General features: G+C 48.4%; 7 protein-coding genes across 7 annotated transcripts; 4 read left to right on the top strand and 3 right to left on the bottom strand.

The window, feature by feature from the left end:
- Positions 1-2,694: 2,694 nt before the first annotated feature.
- On the top strand, positions 2,695-2,967 carry PHATRDRAFT_bd292 (predicted protein; the record flags this gene model as incomplete). The annotated part of the gene is made up of 1 exon (XM_002176381.1): positions 2,695-2,967. A coding segment is annotated over one exon (273 nt), but the record flags the coding sequence as incomplete, so codon positions are not given.
- Positions 2,968-4,002: 1,035 nt separating this feature from the next.
- PHATRDRAFT_bd1421 (predicted protein) lies at positions 4,003-4,911 on the bottom strand (the record flags this gene model as incomplete). The annotated part of the gene is made up of 1 exon (XM_002176324.1): positions 4,003-4,911. The coding sequence occupies one exon, from the start codon at positions 4,909-4,911 to the stop codon at positions 4,003-4,005; it is 909 nt and encodes a 302-aa protein (XP_002176360.1).
- Positions 4,912-4,977: 66 nt separating this feature from the next.
- PHATRDRAFT_bd29 (predicted protein) lies at positions 4,978-7,296 on the bottom strand (the record flags this gene model as incomplete). The annotated part of the gene is made up of 2 exons (XM_002176323.1): positions 4,978-7,182; positions 7,264-7,296. Coding segments are annotated over 2 exons (2,238 nt in total), but the record flags the coding sequence as incomplete, so codon positions are not given.
- Positions 7,297-8,289: 993 nt separating this feature from the next.
- Positions 8,290-9,648, bottom strand: PHATRDRAFT_bd1418 (predicted protein; the record flags this gene model as incomplete). Its single annotated transcript, XM_002176322.1, has 1 exon — positions 8,290-9,648. One exon carries the CDS (start codon positions 9,646-9,648, stop codon positions 8,290-8,292), a length of 1,359 nt encoding a protein of 452 aa, XP_002176358.1.
- A 1,984-nt stretch (positions 9,649-11,632) lies between these two features.
- PHATRDRAFT_bd765 (predicted protein) lies at positions 11,633-13,191 on the top strand (the record flags this gene model as incomplete). The annotated part of the gene is made up of 1 exon (XM_002176380.1): positions 11,633-13,191. The coding sequence occupies exon 1, from the start codon at positions 11,764-11,766 to the stop codon at positions 13,189-13,191; it is 1,428 nt and encodes a 475-aa protein (XP_002176416.1). The 5' UTR covers positions 11,633-11,763.
- Positions 13,192-14,509: 1,318 nt separating this feature from the next.
- Positions 14,510-16,538, top strand: PHATRDRAFT_bd1718 (predicted protein). Its single transcript, XM_002176379.1, has 3 exons — positions 14,510-14,914; positions 15,011-15,409; positions 15,533-16,538. Exons 1-3 carry the CDS (start codon positions 14,543-14,545, stop codon positions 16,373-16,375), a joined length of 1,614 nt encoding a protein of 537 aa, XP_002176415.1. The 5' UTR covers positions 14,510-14,542; the 3' UTR covers positions 16,376-16,538.
- Positions 16,539-17,599: 1,061 nt separating this feature from the next.
- On the top strand, positions 17,600-18,375 carry PHATRDRAFT_bd1717 (predicted protein). The gene has a single exon (XM_002176378.1). The coding sequence runs from the start codon at positions 17,696-17,698 to the stop codon at positions 18,338-18,340; it is 645 nt and encodes a 214-aa protein (XP_002176414.1). The 5' UTR covers positions 17,600-17,695; the 3' UTR covers positions 18,341-18,375.
- Positions 18,376-19,197: the final 822 nt, after the last annotated feature.

Genomic DNA, 19,197 nt, shown 5'->3' with positions numbered 1-19,197 from the left:
CACAAGTCATGGGTTACTCCATTCAGGGCCACGTCATCGTCTCTATTCGGATTTTCCCTGGAATCCGCGAACGAAATGCTCCGCGGGATTCATTCGAACTTGTCTTTTTTCGTGCGAGTCGAAGGTTGGACTCGGGGATGACTATGAAGCTATTCTAACACAGGCATTTTTTATTCACGTTACAGTCCCTTAAAAATCAGGATGACGCTTGGCAATTCGCCGTCATGCAGCTCAGTGTCCGGTGGACCAAGAACTCGACTAGTTTCTTCCCAAGAACCTTCTTTTCCCGATGCCAACGAGAGTCCCGACGAACCCCGATCGGGTTCACGGAAGCGATTGCGTCCTAATACTGCCTTTCTGACACGCCAAGTTTCCAATGAAGGATTGTCATCGGCTTCCGATAGTGAGAAGGAAAATGGAACGACGAAAGTTGGTGCTGCGGGTCGTGCCTCTCCCATCCGGTGTGTATCCGAGTTCGATAAGGTCGCGAACGTGTCCATACCGGATGCAGAGAAAGCAGAGCATGAAGTCTCAAAACCACGCAATGTGCCTCCTTTTCCGAACCCTCTTCATAACGCTAAGTTTTTCGCTCAACATGCTTGTGCACTTCAGCTTGAGGCTGAGCTCCATCCCATGCGCCTAATTTTGTCTCGACTTATGGCACACCCATCGCTCAACCGCAAGGGTATTTTCAATGCACCGGTTGATCCGGTAGCGCTCGGTCTTCCGGACTACTTTACTGTCATTTCGAGACCAATGGATTTGGGAACGGTCAAAACACGCCTTCATGCCGTTTCGTACGCATCTCGAAAACATGTTGCTGATGATATTCGTCTCGTCTTTCAGAACGCAATGAAGTATAACCCGCCGCAAAATAAAGTTCATACTTGTGCGCGAGAGCTGTGTGAGTTCTTTGAAGACCAAGTGAGAGCGTTTGTTCCGGACGTCGCTGTTACCTTAGCACAGTCTTGCAACGACATAACGATCGTGAGCGGGCAAAACAAAGGTTTACCTAATGGAAGCAGTAACGTAGCAGCCTCTGGCTCATCCTCTTCTTGCACAACGGAAAGAGTAATTGAAAGCTTGTCAGCAGCTGAAGTTCAGGGTCCATCGGTGGGACTTTATAGTCCTGATTCCCCCAAGTGTACGGCGATGCCTCTGGAACAGTCCCAAGCAACGCACCCTGGCCAAGTAGACGGTGTCTTCCCTACTGGACCGATGACAGGCCGAAAACGTAAGAAACGTGGTGCAAAAACCAATCCCAGCCATAGTTGTCAGTGGTGTGAAGGTCGTATTTGTTCGATTTGCGCGCACGGCTGCTTGCAATTGGAACCGACTCTCTTGATATGCAGTGGTCCGAGCTGTGCAGGGGCCAGAATTCGCAAGGGAGCTACCTATTATATTGCTGCTGATGGAAGTCGCCAGTTTTGTCAGCGCTGCTATGCAGGACTGCCAGCCATCTTGAGTAATTTACAGGACGATAGCGAATGTCATTACAAGCGCGACCTTTTGAAGCGCAAGAGCGATGAGGAGTTCGTGGAGAGTTGGTGGAGTTGTACACGATGCGACAACGCCGTTCATCAAGTGTGTGCAATGCACAACGAGTTTGTTCACCCAGACGAGGAGTACAGCTGCCCTGAATGTATCACAGTTGATGAAGAAAAGCCACCTTCCTCCGCACATGATCGCCCATTGGTGGATACTCCAACCATGTACACGTTTATCACGGGTAAAGAGAATCCTGTTAAGTTGACCGATTTCATGGACAGTGCTTTGCCTTCTACCGAAGCTTTGTTGAGTTCGGAAACGCTACCTGAGACGTCCGTCTCGTCTTTTATTCAACTCAAAGTACGAGAGCGTATGGCATTACTGGGCTGTGATAATGCAGATCGAACGGTTACGGTTAGAGTCATATCTGACTGCAGCCGATTCTTTAAGGTTCCGGATGTCGTCCGTCGCCATTTTCGAATGCAGACGGAGCTAAGCGATCGAGTTCTAGCAGCACCTCCAACAAAAGTGTGCTACCGATCGAAATCAATTGTTTTGTTTCAAAAGGTGGACGGGCTCGACGTTTGCATTTTCTGCATGTATGTCCAAGAGTACGAAGGAAACGACACGTACGAACCTGAAGATGCTGAGCGATTACCGCTTTCAAAAAAACGCGTGTATGTTGCTTACCTCGATTCTGTTGAACACTTTCGTCCCCGACCGTGCCGGACGAGTGTCTACCAAGAAATGCTGGTTGCATACTTGGCAAGTGCCCGCTACAGAGGTTACGAAAGCGCTCATATCTGGGCCTGTCCTCCGTCGAGAGGTAATTCGTTTGTTTTTTGGAATCATCCATCATCGCAGCGAACGCCCTCGCGAGAACGTCTCATTGCATGGTACAACGGAGCCCTCAGCAGGGCGATTGAGTGTGGAGTTGTTACGGATGTCCAGAGTCTTTATGAGAGTGACTTTCAACGGTTTATGTCAGAATTTGAATCTGAAAAGGACTCCAATTTAGCCGACCGTATGGTGTGCCCACCGCTGTTTGATGGCGATTTTTGGATTGAAGAAGCCGTTCGTGTTCACGGTGCAGCTATAAATCGTCTTATGAAGATTAAAGGTTCTGATAGTGAGAGCAATTCTTCTGGACTTGTGGGAGACGCAGCATGCCCTGCGCGACAAGTGGCCGCACTGCTTCGCGACCGAGTAATGTCACACCCTTCTTCCTTGCCATTCTTACGTCCGGTGAATGCAGCTGCTCTTAATCTCAAAGACTACCATATAATCATCACGAAGCCTATGGACCTTGGAACGGTCTACTCTCGATGTCTACTCGGAGAGTATGCAACACTCAACGATCTAGTCTCTGATGTCGAGTTAGTCGCTTCAAACGCGAAGCGATACAATCCGGAAGGCCATTTTGTTCACTCGAAAGCCGAAGAAATGAGGTCTCTCTTTTTCGGGGAGCTTAAGAAACTAGCAGCACATTGGGGATTTGCTAGCAAGCCAACTCGGGACGTCTATCCCGCTGTCAGTTTGAGTTTAGATAACACAGTTGATTCGCTTTCGTTGACCTTGCTATCGAGTCCGGTACACAGAATCCTTGCCCGTTCCCCTTCCCTATCCAGCAATATCTTCAACGGCCCTGGAGCTATTCTTGAACGCATGGTGGGGGAGGACAAATGGATGTTAGACAAGAAGGGTCCCAACACAAATAAAGGAGGCGATACCTCAAAGAGGCTACCCTCTAACCGAAGAAAGAACGCCGAATCTGACGAAGAACCAGCTCCGAGACGCCGGCGTCAGGGTTGGCTTGGTGACGAAGTTGGTGCCGCTGTGCGTCGCATGAGGACTTCGTTTTTCACATGCTCCTTGCGTGAATGCAACACTTCTTTTGCACCTTCTATCAACTCGAGCGAAAATTTCAAGACGTATACGAGAGACATTACCATCGATTTATGCCCCATTGACCTATCGTCGGCTATTGTTGACTCAAGGCATGGACTATTGGAGTTTTCGCAGTATCGAAATCTAGAGTTCGACACACTCCGACGAGCCAAATATAGTACTTCTGTCCTTCTTTATCATCTTCACCACAACAATGCGCCTGGAACGACTCCAAGTTGTACGTCGTGCCACGAAAATATCGAAGATGTCCGCTGGCACAAGATTCGCAAAGTTGTGGAGACGAAGCGAGTCGTTCGTCGCCCCCCAGCATGTCGAAAGCCTGTTTCTGTTGAGGCGTTTGCACCAGAGGAACTGTGCACAACATGTTACTTGCAGCACGTGAACAAGCATCTATTCATTCCTCTCCAGGTCTCTTTGAGACAACCTTAGAAACCCCTAATACTCTTAACTCATAAAAAAATCTGGCCATCTTTTCTGGTCAGTCTCGATTAGACCAGAGATGATTTTTTCAAACGAGATATAGAATGTGTTCATTGTTTGCTTTACATTTATTCGTATTCTTCAACTAATAGACTCCATCCTTCTTGCAGAATTGTCAAGAAGCCTCTAATCGGAATCAGAGTCACTATCGTCTTCACTGTCTGCCGAGACCTCAGTCCGTGCTACAGATGGAGTGCGACTGGAGCTAGAGCTTTGCTGCTGAGTACGACCTTTCGTCGACGATGCCTCCAGTGCGGCTCTTTCACTTTTGGCCTCCGCTTCGCATTCTAAAGCCATGATGACAACATCTTCGACAAGCTGAGCGTCTCTGCACTTGTCCTGGATTGCTCCAACTATCTGGGCCATCGTTTTTTGATATGCCAGCCGTGCTTCTGCCTCGGCCAAGTAAAAGGCTTGGCGTGTTTTCAGATCATCTTTGAGCTTTTCCAACTGCCCCTTGTATGCTTCAACATTCTTGATGAGCTTCGCGTTGACAACGTTCAGCTGCTTGGCGTGATCATTTAGGGCAGTGAAAGAGGCGCCGGCGGATTCGTTCGCTTCCATGAGACGCGAATTGTTCTCTTTAAGCCCCTTGAAATCCTTGCGCATTGTGTCGTTCTGGGTTCGTAATTTCATATTTTCCTTTCGTAAATATTCAATGATCTTTCCACTTTCGTCGATTAGAGTTTGCTGCTGTGCGCTTCTCTTTTGTTTCTCTCTATCGTTCGCGAGCTCCGACTTCACTTTGGCTCGATACTGTTCCATTTCCACTTCAGCTGCCTCTCGGGCCTCGTCAACTTCTCTCTGCCGCTGCTTTTCAGCCTCTCTCACCGCAATCTCGAGTTTTTTAATTTTGTTTCGTAGACTTTCCTTCTCGCGCTTCTCCTTAAGCATCTTTCGAAATTTCGGACGCCACAGGAATGTACGAACAACGGCTTGAAGTTTCATTGCTGCTTTGTATTGTTTCTTTGCCTTTTTCTTGCCGGATTTCTTTGCTTTCTTGAGACGCTTAAGCTCTTTCTTTGCCAAGTACATACGCCACAAGCATTGAATTGGAATGGCATAGTGGCTTTTCTTTTTCATCCGGCGACCATTGTTTTTCTTCCGAACAAGCCATCCACGAGTGACGCGTTGAATATCGATTGCCCATTTGTCCCAGCCTTTCATTCTCTCGCTTTCAAGGAATTCGAGAGCACCAGCTCGGAAATACACTCGAGTCTTTCCAACCACGAAGGGTTCTCTACCATCGTCAGAAGATGGCATGCCACGCAAAGCCCTTTCCAGCATTTTTGTCACCTCGTCCTTTGTATCACCTTTTGAGCTCTTCTTGGCTTTCTTTTTCGATAAAAGCTTGAACCGCTCCAGGCAAGCGCGATGGTCAAGTCGATTGGGGAAAGCAGAGCGGGAAATGGTGACGGCTGCGACTACACCAGCGCACCGAAGTTGCTCAACTGTGGTCATATGTTGTAAAATGAAGGGTTTCTTCAGAGTGTTCGGTTTTATGCAGCGAATGTATCGAGACTGAGTCTCATTCAGACTCTTCATTAAGGAATTCAATTGTGTCTTGAATTTGCTCCATAGAGTGTCGTTGGAAATTCCGCTTTTGCCACGGCGTGGCGGCATGTTTCTAGCAGCAGTATCGTTTTCCTCATTCAGACTCTTGTCGTTGTCCAAATGGTTGGCGATGATGTCATTGCTGGACTTCTTGGCAATTTCCTTTAAATCAGCAGCAATTGCATCCTGGTTGCGAACAAGGAATCCGTCCGCAAAGTACACTACCTTGCCGGCGTAATGATGGATCCCAAAATCCATAGGCCCGAGTAGCTTGTCGTTTATAAGGCAGGCAGAATTTTTGTTTGTATCCTTTGCTTTATACACGAACTCGCGATCGCTTCCTTTCGGACGAACGCACTCCTCGTTCAAGATTGCAAGCAATCCCCCACGGCCTTCAATCAGATCAAGAACATCAGTGTTGTTATCGTACATAATATCGTCAAGGCGAATACCTTCAAACTTATACTCTTCCTGTACGGTCTGGAAAATGTCTCTGGTAAATTTCTGTTGAAGCTTTTCGTTTGCATAGTTGATGCACAGCTGTTCGAATCCATTGACTGGGAAAGATTCAAAACCGAAAATGTCAAGAAGGCCAATTGTTGTGAAGTCTGCTTGCCGCTGTCCGCTGTAGTTCTTTTCTGCACAGGTTGCGTCGTTGATTTCTCGAACGAGCCACAAGAAAAGCTTGGAATAGATCTCCTTAGCAAATGCATCACAAGAATCTTTTGCTTGGTCCGGCTTAAGTGGTACCTTAAAAACTTCGCCTCGGGTTGTCATGGTGCGTTCCGTCAAAGCATGAATCATGTCATTGCTTGGAATACCGATTAGCTCAGAGAGATCATCAAGCTCATTTCGATTCGTCACCGTGGACTTATCGTAGTCGCCGTGGAGTGGTCCGGTGTTGATGTTTCCTAGTTGCATGACAACCGTGATTGCTCGCATTAGGGTCATTAGCTTCTCATCCTTTATATCGATGAGCTCCAGAGATTTAACAGTATTGTAGTAATGCTGGTCATCTGTATGACCATCGTAGTTAAGAGGGGCGCACTTCCCAACGTACTTAAAATCTTGGTTTCGCTTACCGCGAAGGCCGCTCCATATTGCAGCCTTGTCTGAATCCTCTGCGGCAAGAATCTGGTAAAATATATGATACGTGCGTTCGTTTTCATCGTGTTGAACAATTCTTGTCTTTTCTAAAAGGTAGACGTCGCATTTGCTCCCTGCCAACATGCAAGGAGGGATACGCTCCCCAACCGAGGCATCGCCGCGATCGAATTGGAGTTGAATGTACTTTCCGAAACGCGAAGAGTTGTCATTGCGACGGGTCTTGGCATTACCAAAGGCTTCGAGTAGTGGATTTGATTCAACAACACGTTGTACCACCTTGTTCGCCTTTTTATGCTTGCTTCCCGGACCAGCCTGCACGCTAGCGATGTGATTCATACAAATCTTCACAGTTTCAGTCTTCCCGGCACCAGATTCGCCAGAGACAAGAATGGATTGATTTTGTCCATCTGCGGCAAGTCCCTTGTATGACAGAGCCGAAGTCTCATACACGTGAGGAGCAATTTCTTGCCGGGGGTCAGAATCATGGCTTTCCCAGACAAGCTTTTGAGAGTACCTGTTTTGTTTCTTTTCGCTGTATAAGTCGTCCAGCCATTGGTAGGGATTCAAAGCGATTACGATATCTCCGGTACGCGTGTATGGAAGACCCTGTATATGGCGAGCTTTCAGGTTGAAAAGAATGGCAGCCTAGCGGGAAGTGGCATGCTGTGAGAACACTGGGATGGACCGCTATTTTTTGGCAGTCGTTTACGGATTGCAATAGCTTACTTCGTGAAGGTACGGCAAATCGACCATGTCTTCCTTCTCGTTCAACGAACCATTCTTTATGTTTTGGAGAGGCAATGTCTTTCCAGGATAGTGTTTCAAATGGATCTCCTTCTCCATCCAGCGTTTGGCGCCTTTGCCGCAATCGCTCAGGATTTGCGCCTCCTCAGCATACGTTGGAATGGAGACTCGCACTTTTTCACCGTTCTGCTCGATCAACCGAGCCGGAACCCACGCATAATCCTTATCCAACACATACACCTCATTTGCTGTGGCGGCACCGCCCTTGTCTTTCTTCACCATTTCAGACAATACAAGGTGTCCGTCCACTCGGAGCTGGAGTGAGTGCGTAAAGACTTCTCTCCAGAGTAGACAATTTATGACCGGGCGGAGGGGACCGGATGGGTCACTTGGCCGCCAAGAGCGATTTTCTCCTGGGGAAAGACCTGATTATTCGTAGGAGTTTTACGTGACTTCTGATTGGTCTAAACTATTTATCACGCAACAAATAAAGTCTTGCTTACACTATCGTGTTCGAAGTTGTGATGACTCTAATCCTGTCCTGCATTATTAATCATTGATAATGATTAGGATTCAAACATAAGTTGGACATTTTGCTCGAAATCGTCGCAGTCATCGATATGGAAAACATTATCGTCAATAAACTTTTGATATACCGGATAGTCATTTAAGGAGCAGATCCAGCTTCGTCTAGAACAGGCGAAGGATTCGCGCTTGTCGACCTTTTCTATATCACATCTTCGGGCTAGAACCAAGGGCTACTAATCGGTCAGTTACCAACAATGCCATAAAGTCGCCCATTCTTCCAATCTAGCTTTACAGTTAGCCACGACAACTCGATCACGGAACGATTCATTCCGCTGCTTGCGCTACTCCAGTATGGATCTGTGTACGATTCACAGTCAGCGCTAGTTCTTCATTCAAGAATACAGACTCGCTAGCAGCATTTTTGTGCTTATCTCTCAGGTAATAACTCACTGTGTCAACAATTTGAAAGCATCAAATTATTCAACTTAGTATGTCTACAGTCCCGTCGTCATGATTTATCCGTACGATCTGGCCTTCACAAGAATCAATCAGATCGTCACAAGCAAACTTTCCGTTCTGGGACGACCGGGCCGTGACTGGGCAATAAAAGTTGCCCGATGTCCGAATCCACCGTCCCAGTAACGAGTCTACCGCGAAAAAGGTACCGTCGCACTTGACCCGTACGTTCTGGGCTGGGGTATGGCCGACGACTAGTTTGCTCACATTCAAAGCGTGAAGCCGCGACTCCAGCGCGTCGCAGGCACCAGTCTGGTGGTTGCCACGGTAGGTCAAAATATCATAGACAGCCTGCCCTTGCGGCGTGTTTTCCAAAAAATCCCGAAAGACGTTAGCTCCGGTGTGATTGCGAGTCCATGCATTCAAGTGCTCGAGTCCTACCTCCTGAAGTAGAGAAGTGGTCGTTCCACTAAGACCACCGTGGCAGAATAAAACGCCGTGCTCAATGTGTACGACCGGTAACGATTCCAGCCAGGCTCCTAGTACGGTCGTATCGGCATACGCATTCAGATAGGCCCTTTGATATTCTTCCAAACGGGAAGCCACGAGTAGCTGCACGTTTTCGTCGTCAATTTCAGACCCGCCGGAACCTTTACTGAAGAGTTCCACGATGGCGTGGCGGCCAATGTTCTGAGCGTCGGCAATACTCGGAGTTGTGAGAATATGGGAGTGCCAGCCATTCGCGTAAATTTCTAGACTCGCATTCAACAGCAAATCCACTACGAGCTCGTCTCGTTCATCCAGCAGTCTTTGATGTGGTATTTGAGGTGGTTGCTGTACACCAAAGTATTGCAAGTATTCTTGTGGGTGCACGGTAGCGTACGGCATTTGGAGGTATTTGATCGAGGTGTCGGGATCCCTATCTTTCAGCAATTCCATTTCGTGATTGCCCATGAGTGCCGTTACGTATGACGGAAAAGCCTCAGTCAGACTGTATACGTACTGCAGCGTTCCGAGACTCTGTGGGCCTCGATCAACATAATCCCCCATAAAGACCAGGGTCGAGTTGGGTTGCAACCAAACGTTGCTACGGTCGAAACTTGGATCATCAACAGTAGTTTTTGCTGCACCAATAAGTTCTAGTTTGTCGACCCAGTATCGAGCACAGTCAGCGTCTCCGTGCAAATCGCCAATTACGTAGGTATACAAGGGAGCCCCGGATGGCGAGGATGACAACAATGTCGCATTCTTGGCCAATGGACGAGGCAGCGTGGGAGATTCACCAGGCGCTTTAATTTGCCGCAGCTTTCTTCGCTGTTGCACCCCCACGGCGACAAGTGCCACAAGACCGGCTCCAACTATTGGCCATAGCACTGCCACCATTGTGCTGCAAGGTAAAGTGCACTAGGCGATGTTTCGCGTTCGATGGTGTTGCCGATGCTAATTTGGCTTCCTTTTCGCAGTCTTGCAGTAGTCGCACGGGACGGTAGTAAAGGACGTGACGGTTTGCGACACGAAGCAGACAACCACAAAATTGCGGAACGGGTTGTTGGACAACTTGGAACGAAGAAGAACAGACGAGAAACGCTAATTGGCTACATACGAAATATTTCATGGGGGTAGTTGCTGCAGACATCGTTTGTCATTGTTTTCTAACAGGGCTGTTCTGATCGGCAGATGAACAAATGCCCAACACAAGCCAACCAATGCGTAACTCCACGTCTGCATTCCAAGCAGATAGCAATGGACTAGACCATTTAACGTTCTACGGCAGTTCGGCCCCAACTCCATTTCGCCCTGTGCAGGAATTCTGGAAGGAAACGATTCAAATGGGCAAACGTTCCATGCACTAGAAACAGTTGGATCTTGACCTCTCTTTATAGATAATAACGATTCATCCGAGAAGCTGCCTTATGTTTGTTTGCAGAAAAATGTTTTGTCGAAAGTCTATCGTGAGGACATCCATTTCACAATGAACTGCTTTGAGTGCAGATCCGTCTGCGTCTCGGAACGCTTGTTTAGCTCAACTCGAAAAAGATATAGAATTACTCGCGGAAAGCCGAAAACATGAAACGCGAGGTCGGACAGCGTAGTGCCAAATAGTGTCAATCTTTTCACCAATGCATATTGCTATTCTCAATACCCTACACCAAAGTTGCCTCGCACTTTGTTCGTTCAGGCAAGGTGTTACAATATACACCAATGTACAACGTATGGACAGAAGCGCTGTTAGGAACAGAGCCTGGTAAAAAAGGGAGGGCGTTATTACGAACGACCGGCGATACACCTAAGGGACTTAGGGACTGTAAAACTCTACTCGTTGGCGACGCTCCCCTTGGGTTAGGCAGCGGATACGAGGACCTATGCGTAAACTAGCAATGCGGATCAAAGAACTTATAAAACAATCATTGAAGAATTAGTGCTATAAACTAGTTCCTGTTGCTCCTCCAATTTGCCAAGATACAACAAAACCTGAGGAACAAACTCAAACGTACACAAATATCTTTCTTCCGTCATAGTATCCTTATACCATGACGCGCGCTCACATACACTTATAGTGGAACCGGAAATACCTTTCATAACATGCATGCCGCGGGAAATGGAGCGCATCCAGTTACATCCGTTAGTCAAGCAATAAGTATTGTCTGTCCCACTCCGTTGCCACCGTCAGAACACGACATGTTCGGTTGCGTTCTCTCCAACGCATGATACATCATTGTATCTAGGGATTTCATGCAATAAGACTGAGTTAACTTCCATACAACTCACTTCTCCCTTATGAACACTCCAACTGCTGTTCACCGTGTTGACGTCTAGAGGGCGAACATCACTAGGAGACATGTCACATCGTACTATACCGTGACACAAGGCTTCCCTGCATGGAACAAACATTGGACACTCTATGCGTGTGTGTGTGTGTGTGTGTGTGCATGCTTGGTTGTTGCGATTGTTCCGGAAAAAAAAAACTGAGAAGGGTTTGGTTGCTATGAAAGGAACTACAATTGTGCCACAATACGATGTTTCCAATAGAGGAATGTACCGGCACAGGCAGGAACGGTATAGTGAAGCTCTTTGCAGGATCTCTACGGCTAGCGGAATCGGGGTGCGTCGGCTGGCAGAGAGAACGAGCACTTCCGGGTATCATTTATGCGTTAGATTCGACGCCGACGACGACTTATGTATTTCAAATTTGAACGACCATCGGTCGCGGATACCGAATAGGAACCGTAACACGGGCAAAAGTATACAATTAACGACACCTAAGTCGTCGTCCAAAGGAACTCGTATCTCGTACCGAACGTAGTGCGGCAAAACCCACGACAATGGAGCGTCGCATCCGCGAGTTCCGATCAAGCATGCGTGCGTCAAGTGCAGTAAATACTGATTGATAGTTGAATTCCAATACAAAGCGGGCGAGAAGGAGTCTTCGCCATATCTCTTTCATTCAACAATCACGTCAAACGTCATCGGCGGTGCGGAGACAGTAGGCATTCAAATATGATTGCACGACTATGCAAGACGAGCGGATCAACAGTAGCGGCCTTCGCGAGTGCGGACCTATCGTCTTGTCAATGGCTGATACGACCGAACTTTACCCGGAGAGAAACCACCAAGACCCGATGCACTTCATCGTCTTCGTCAGCACTGTCCGAGAAGACCGATCATGCCCAGCAACCACAGCAATCTTCCTCTCCCCGAGAAAACCTCCAAAGTCTGTTCAAAAATCCCATCGTGCATAAACTATGGACGGAGCGTCAGGCTGCCAAAGCTCGCGAAGGTCGCATTGGGAACGTCGACTACGATCCAAGCATTGGCAAAGCACCGGCGGACAGTCGCGTCGAAATCACCTACGCCTTTTCCACGGACGAATTGTTGTACGAAAGCTACCGCAATCCCTGGGGGCAGATGCGATTGGGACGCATGATGGAAGATTTAGACGCACTGGCCGGGAACATTGCCTTCTTCCATGTCGATCAGGGTCAAACCATGCACCCGATTATTGTCACCGCTTCGGTTGATCGTATTCGCTTACAAGAACGACCTACAGCAAAGCACGATCAGATCCTCTCGGGACAAGTCTCGTGGACTGGAAAGTCGAGTATGGAAATTCGCATGTCGTGCATGGATGCCGGAACCCAACAGGAATGGCTTGAAGCCTTTGTGACTTTTGTGACTTTGGATCCTATCACTAAGAAACCCACGGCAATCCCCCCCATCCTACCGCAAACACCGGACGAAGAATCCTATTTTACTCGAGGCGCACAACGAGCAGCGCTCAAACGACAGCGTCGGAGTAGGATTAACAGTAAACCGACCTCGCAGTCTGCTCCTTCTGCCGATCACACGGCGCAGGCGCACATTGAACACATGGCGGCATCTTTGCTCCAGGAAGCCGGTCCACTCCTCAACATGCCCGCCTTGGCCAATCCGCATTCCATTCTGATGAATGCCACACGTATGCAGAATGCCATGATTGCTCAACCGCAAACGCAGAATTTACACAATCGCGTGTTTGGCGGATTCCTGATGCGACGGGCTTTTGAACTGGCCTACTCCAACGCCTACGTCTTTGGTGGGGCCCGGCCCATCTTTTTAGAAGTCGATGACGTGTCCTTTGCCAATCCTGTGGATGTCGGCGACTTGCTGGTATTCAATTCCCGCGTTTTATATACGGATCACGGTCGACTCGGGGACTACTACGCCTCTTCCAATGATCACCGGGAACTGCCATTAATTTACGTGGAAGTGGAAGCCTGGGTGACAGAACCGGAGCGCGTGTCGGCTCGCCTTTCCAACCAATTTTATTTCACGTTTGCCGCGGATCAGCCCATGGTCCGACGCGTTTTACCGTCTAGTATGGATGAAGCCTCCCGCATGGCGACCCGCATGGAAGCCGATCGACAGCAACAATACGAAACGCGGTGAAATTCCTGCTTTTTTATGCAGTAGACGCTTACACTGATGGATGCATGCAGCCTCACGTCCACGAAGAGCAAGGCTTGAGCATTCGAAACATCATAGGTGCTGTCGACTCTGGGGTCCCTATCATATTGGAAGTAATGAATAACCAAGGTATGATCTCGCATAAGAGCTACGTCGCCTAAATATTCAAGTAACATGACTCGTCCTCTAGTCATTACAGACGTCATAGGTGCCTTCAGAATAGTAGGCATGCGCCACTGGCAAGAAATCATGCAATGCAAGGAAAACCAATCAATTTTACATTTGTCTTTCGGACATCTGCAACACAACGACTCGGCTCTGGCTGTAGTGGCGACAGCCGGTGCGTTGAAATAGGTATTAAAGTGAATGCGTCTGTATGGCCTGCCAGCGCAACACCCCTGCTTAGACGAAATTACACATTTGTCAGCAATGGCGCGGGATACTTGCCAAAAGGAATACCTACCTAGCCAGCATATGTCCCGTTCCGGAGGACAAAGCGAGGAATTTAGTCGGGACAGGAGCGAAAGAAACTGGTATCAATGATGAGTTGCTCGGAACACTAAACAGCGGAAATTGTTTGTTGACTGAATACACCGCTGGCTTATCTTCTCGGCTGGTCGTTGAGAGGAGAAATTTGTCGTCTCCTAGACAAAAATGCGAGCATTTCCTGGCAGTGAACATTCCTCACGTAAAAACAGAGCGAGCAATCCGCGGGTACCAATAATACGGGACTGCATAATCAGCCACCGACCTAGGCCAAAATGCGTATGTTCGCGGATGTATTATTACGGTTCTGATCTGCCTGCTTTATTTATATGGCTCATCTTCTCGGCCGGTTGTTAATGTTAGAAAGGAGAAATTTGTCGTCTCCTGGACAAAAATGCAAGCATTTCCTGGCAGTGAACATTCCTTACATTTTAACAGAGCGAGCAATCCGCGGGTGCCAATCATACGGGACTGAATAATCAGCCACCGACCTAGGCCAAAATGCCGCATGTATTATTGCAGTTCTGATCTGCCTGCTTTATTTATATACAAGTTGAAATGCTATTCAGGCGACAGAACAAGCGACATGAGAAGGTTACAGTTGATTAGCCATCCGGGATGACTAATGCAATGCATGACTCGTTCTTCAAAAAATGTATTCACAGAACGCCAGAATTACTTAATGTATACATCACTTTCTTTTGATGAGCAACTAAAACTCAACACCAGACAAACGGAGTTGAAATAGGCGACTGATGAGTAGACCTGCGAGAACAAGATCAAAGAAGTTACGAAAGCGGAAATTTTTGATCGACGAGGGAAGAGGTGTCTCATATTTTTTAACGCAATGGAAAACTCCGGTTCGCCATCAATGGTTCGACTGTTGGCTATAAACGTCATTCTATTTCTGGTCAATGCACAAGAAAACGTCCATCCTGATGTGATAGCCGTCGTTGAAGTTAAAGTAGGTGTAAGCCCACGACCACGGTGGGCCAGCAGCTATTCGGAGGGTGATAGCTGCTACTGTCTACCTTCGGATAGCAACATGGACAACTTTGTTGTCGAAACGACAAGGGGATGGATGACAACAACGGAGGTTTGTGACCTGGTTGGACCCGGACCTGGAAGACGCGGACGACCCGTATATAATGATATTCAATGCGGCAACGGTCCTGCCAGTACGGAGAAAAACGAATTGCTTTGTCCTGGACGAATTGATGTAAGAAACTATGAAAGATTTGGACTCTGCACATGCAGGACAGAAACTCGTAAAATATGGCTGGGCTTATGCTTCTTTCTGCTTTTGTTTCTACAGATCGGAGAAAGCGGCTGTGGGCACACTGGACCAAAATGGAACCTTGAAGCTGCCGAAGGTGCCAACGCTTCTCCACCAATGACTCTACCGCGGTCTAGAGATACGCATCCCGATATTGTAACCATTGTCAACGTTGTGGGTGGCGTAATCCCGGGGGGAAAATCCTGGGCTGACAGCTATTCTGCCAATGGCCGGTGCTATTGTGCTTCGTCCTTCGATCACAAATTCGCGAATCACATCTTAGAAACACCGCTAGGATGGCTACCAATCCGTCGGATTTGCGAGTTAATAGGACCGGGCCCTAGAATTGCTGGAAATCCTGTTTACAATGACGTACAGTGCGGAAATGGACCGCCGAAAGCCGTTCAACATGAGCATGCGTGCCCAGGAAGAACGGATGTAAGTTGAAAATGAAGAATAGAGGAGCTATCCTACACTCATGGATATGGATAGGTCTTGTGATTCTATGTGATTCCACTAGTTGCATGTCTCATACTTGGATTGCCCTCTCCGTCAACGTAGATTGGACCGGAAGGATGTGGTCAGATTGGTCCCCGTTGGAATTTTGACACCATCGGGTCTATAACACAGATTCTAGCTGCAACGGCGGCTCCAAGCTCTCCCCAACAAAAGGTCCATTTGGTTCCTGAAACCCAATCATCTGCAATTGGTCAGGAAACCAGTGACCCCCCAAGTAAATCACCGAGAAACCGAGGGAAGAGAAACGGGGTTACGATAACGACACCCAACAGAATCATGAACAGGGCACCAAATAGGTCCAGGACAAAGAACATGAACACGGCACCCAGCAATGGAGACAATGTAGCGCCGCCCACCAATTCGGGCGGAGAAGCAAATTCTCCATCGTCAACCCCTACGCGAACTGTAGAAAGTCAAGTTCCGGCTTCCACACTTCCCAACGAAAGTCCGTCTGCTAGCCCTCAATTAAGTCCCCCGGGAGACTCGTCAAACGGCCTGATGAGTAGTGTACCAATTGGTGCTCCAACTGTTGCCGTGCCTATATTTGATGTTCCCCAATTCTCTCGCAGCGATGTTCCAAGTGACATCCCGAGTGACCTCCCCAGCTTTTTTCCTAGCACCACGCCCAGTGATATCCCCAGCGACGTTCCTAGCGATGTTCCTAGTGACGTTCCCAGCGATGTTCCTAGCGACGTTCCTAGCAGTGTTCCTAGTGACGTTCCTAGCAGTGTTCCCAGCGGTATGCCGACCATTATGACAGCGGCTCCCGTCGCCGAAAGCGAATTCCCGATATCACTGTCCACGTCGCTCCGGCGCCGCAGATTTGATGGCGTGACGATCCTGAAATTTGGCGGCTTGGCATATTCCCTTAGATTCTTCTTTTAGCGCTAACTTACTACTGCCAATCCTTACCATCCCGGTCTTCTGCTGAGTCTTCTCGATAGTGGCAATGGTACATGTATCTGAATCGGAGACAACCTTGCCTCTATTCCCTGAGGAGAAGCAGGATCGGCGGTACTGAGTATAGCTATGCACGTTGTTTCTAGCTATCACACGACAATAGTAGCGAATGCTTTGATGTTAATTGTGCGCCTATGAATCGTCCACGATGGGCCCGACCCTTTTTTGTTGCAAGAGAGTAGCCACACGAGGACTGATCAAAACATCATCTAAACCGCATACAAAGTCCAAGAAATTCCCGGCAGACTACTATCCTCGTGTTTGACTTGCATGGAATAAATTTCAGTTACACCTCTACGCGACTTTTTCATCGACGCTGCTGGGTTTTTTGCTTCGCAATCATTGGCTTGCATGTTTCTCGCTTGGCTTTCCTTGGAATTCCAACAGTCTCCTCCCTGCTGGGCTCGCTCGGCACCGGAAGGACGGTCCCTTTAATAATCCTCGCCACTTTTTCATTCATTCAATCATTCATTCACTCGCACGGTGTAAAAGAATAGCTAATCGGAGAGCCAAAAGAGAAAAGAAGTAAAGAGCAGGAAATCGAAGGGTCCGAGTGTCCAGGCCAATTCCCGTTCTGCCCCGTTCGCCTTGAGAGTCAATGTGCTTCACCCAGGACGCGATTGCGATACCGTCAAGCGCGTCATCGAAATCCAAGAAAGACGTCTTTGTCCCTGTGGCAGGTTTTAAAAAGTTCCAAAAAGGCCCTCGGGATCGGCGTCCTAGATCAATGTATTGAGCTGGAAGATGGGAAGACTTACCTACATGACTGTGAATCCGATTTTCGAATGCTTGTCGAGGCCACGTGAGAAAACGAATGTTTGGGCAGAACCCGTCTTCTGAAGTACAGTCGCTCACTAATGTAAAGTAAACGGCTGACCGAAAATAGATAACAGCTTACACAGACAAGCGAACAGAAGAAATACAGCTCGGAACGAATCCTCATCACGTTCAATCCTTGTCACTGTCAATCAAGGCAGCTGGACACTAGCCGGCCACGTCACACAATCAAGTCCCGAGGGACGCTCGCTTCTATACGCATTTTAGCGGTTCGTATCAGTCCCGGAGTGAAAGCTCGAACCAGTCGGAAACCAGAGGAATCCCATTTTTCCGACGAGTCAGATGTCGAGGTGTGCCACAATCTACGATCTACAAGCATTCGAGACGGAGCTGCCGCCTACCTTGTGCAGGTGTCAACGCTCGTTCTATTCCTCCTAATTTTCTGTATTCCAAGGATACGGCACGATCATGACTCGGCGCAGTGTTGGTATGATTCTTTCGGCGGTTTGGCTAGCACTCCTGACGCTACTGGGATCGACGGCGTACGGGACAATGGCGTTTACGGCGGCGGGGCCTCAACGGACACGATTCGCGATGAGTCCGCTCGGCGGGGCCACGACCATGGATCCACCCACGAAGGAACGAACCCAAAGTGAAACGAACCGGCGACGACGCGGCAGTGACAACGATCGTACGAACGACGACGAGGACAATACGGAATATCCCGATTTGGAATATCTCCAGGATTCCGCAGAATCGCGGGAAATCAACGATCCTTTTCACATTCTGCTCATGGGATCGACCTTTGACAAGCCCAAAATCACGGTCACCTACGTGTCCGGAAGCCTAGAATACGTTTTGCAGATGCCATCGGAGGAGGCGACGGAATTGTCCAGCTTTGCTCGGGAGGAAGGCATGGCGTGTCTGGGAACATGGCCACGCGAAAAATGCCTGAATCTGGGACGGCAGCTACAAATGCGCGATATCGTGTGCCGCGTTGTACCCTTTTGTGAAGGAGGACAACGAGGATGGCAGGCCAAGGATGCCAGCAACGAGGACAAGGCGGGAGCCGGGAGGAGTAGTAGTGGCAATAGCGACGGCGGTGCCTTTTAACGTTTAGCTTAAAACTAACGCAGGGCACTTGATGGATTCGTAGTCGTACAAGAAGTCGACTTCGTATGAGTGTTTGTAGTGCATTGATTCGGGCAGTGTCTTCTCAATATCCAACAGTATTTTATTGTGTGGAAGTTGGGCTCGATGAAGGGGTCACGCCTCATTGTATCAGAACTTCTAGCGGAGTTCCTTAGCTTTTGATCTTTTCGACTTTTCAACGCCTGGAGCGGCGAAAGCTGGTCAAGGCCCAAAAAAGTTAAGTCCGCAAACGTTTCGGTATAACATACCAACAGGCGCCGAACAGTATGTCGTCATTATTCTAGTAGAGGTACCAACGTTGACTATAGGGTCAGGGGTTAGGGGATAGAAATTATGGGAGGCGATGCCGGCGATCGACGTATGGTAGGTGATCGCGCTGCTTTCCACCACTGCCATCAATATCATACGGAAACAGTTTGGCAAACAACGATATGGGTACTTCCTAAGCCGCCAGTCGACGTACAAAAGCGACGTGGAAAGTTTGATCGTTGACAGTACTGACTTTTAAGGGTCGAAGTGAGGTGAATCAATACCTACTTCCAATTGTTTGAGGCTCGAATAAAAGCAAAACATTACAGAATGCATTGTCTGCGGATGTGTTGGATTCGGTGAGTTCACGAGGAAACCGTTTTTTCGCATGCACGAGATCACCAGGCACACAATCGCGTCGTTTTGTTAAAAGCATCGCGAGTTGGCGGCAATCGTGGTCCTCGGGGTGCAGATCGTCTCGGGTTGGCCTCCCCCTCTCACGAATTCGGTCTGTCCCCGATCTCTAATACCGCTTTCCCAAACGGTCATGAATGAAAGTGTCAGTCTTG

Source organism: Phaeodactylum tricornutum, genomic scaffold (assembly GCF_000150955.2).
Source record: "Phaeodactylum tricornutum CCAP 1055/1 PHATR_bd_32x35 genomic scaffold, whole genome shotgun sequence".
Classification (NCBI taxonomy): domain Eukaryota; phylum Bacillariophyta; class Bacillariophyceae; order Surirellales; family Neidiaceae; genus Phaeodactylum; species Phaeodactylum tricornutum.
This window is presented reverse-complemented; position numbering and strand designations above follow the sequence as displayed.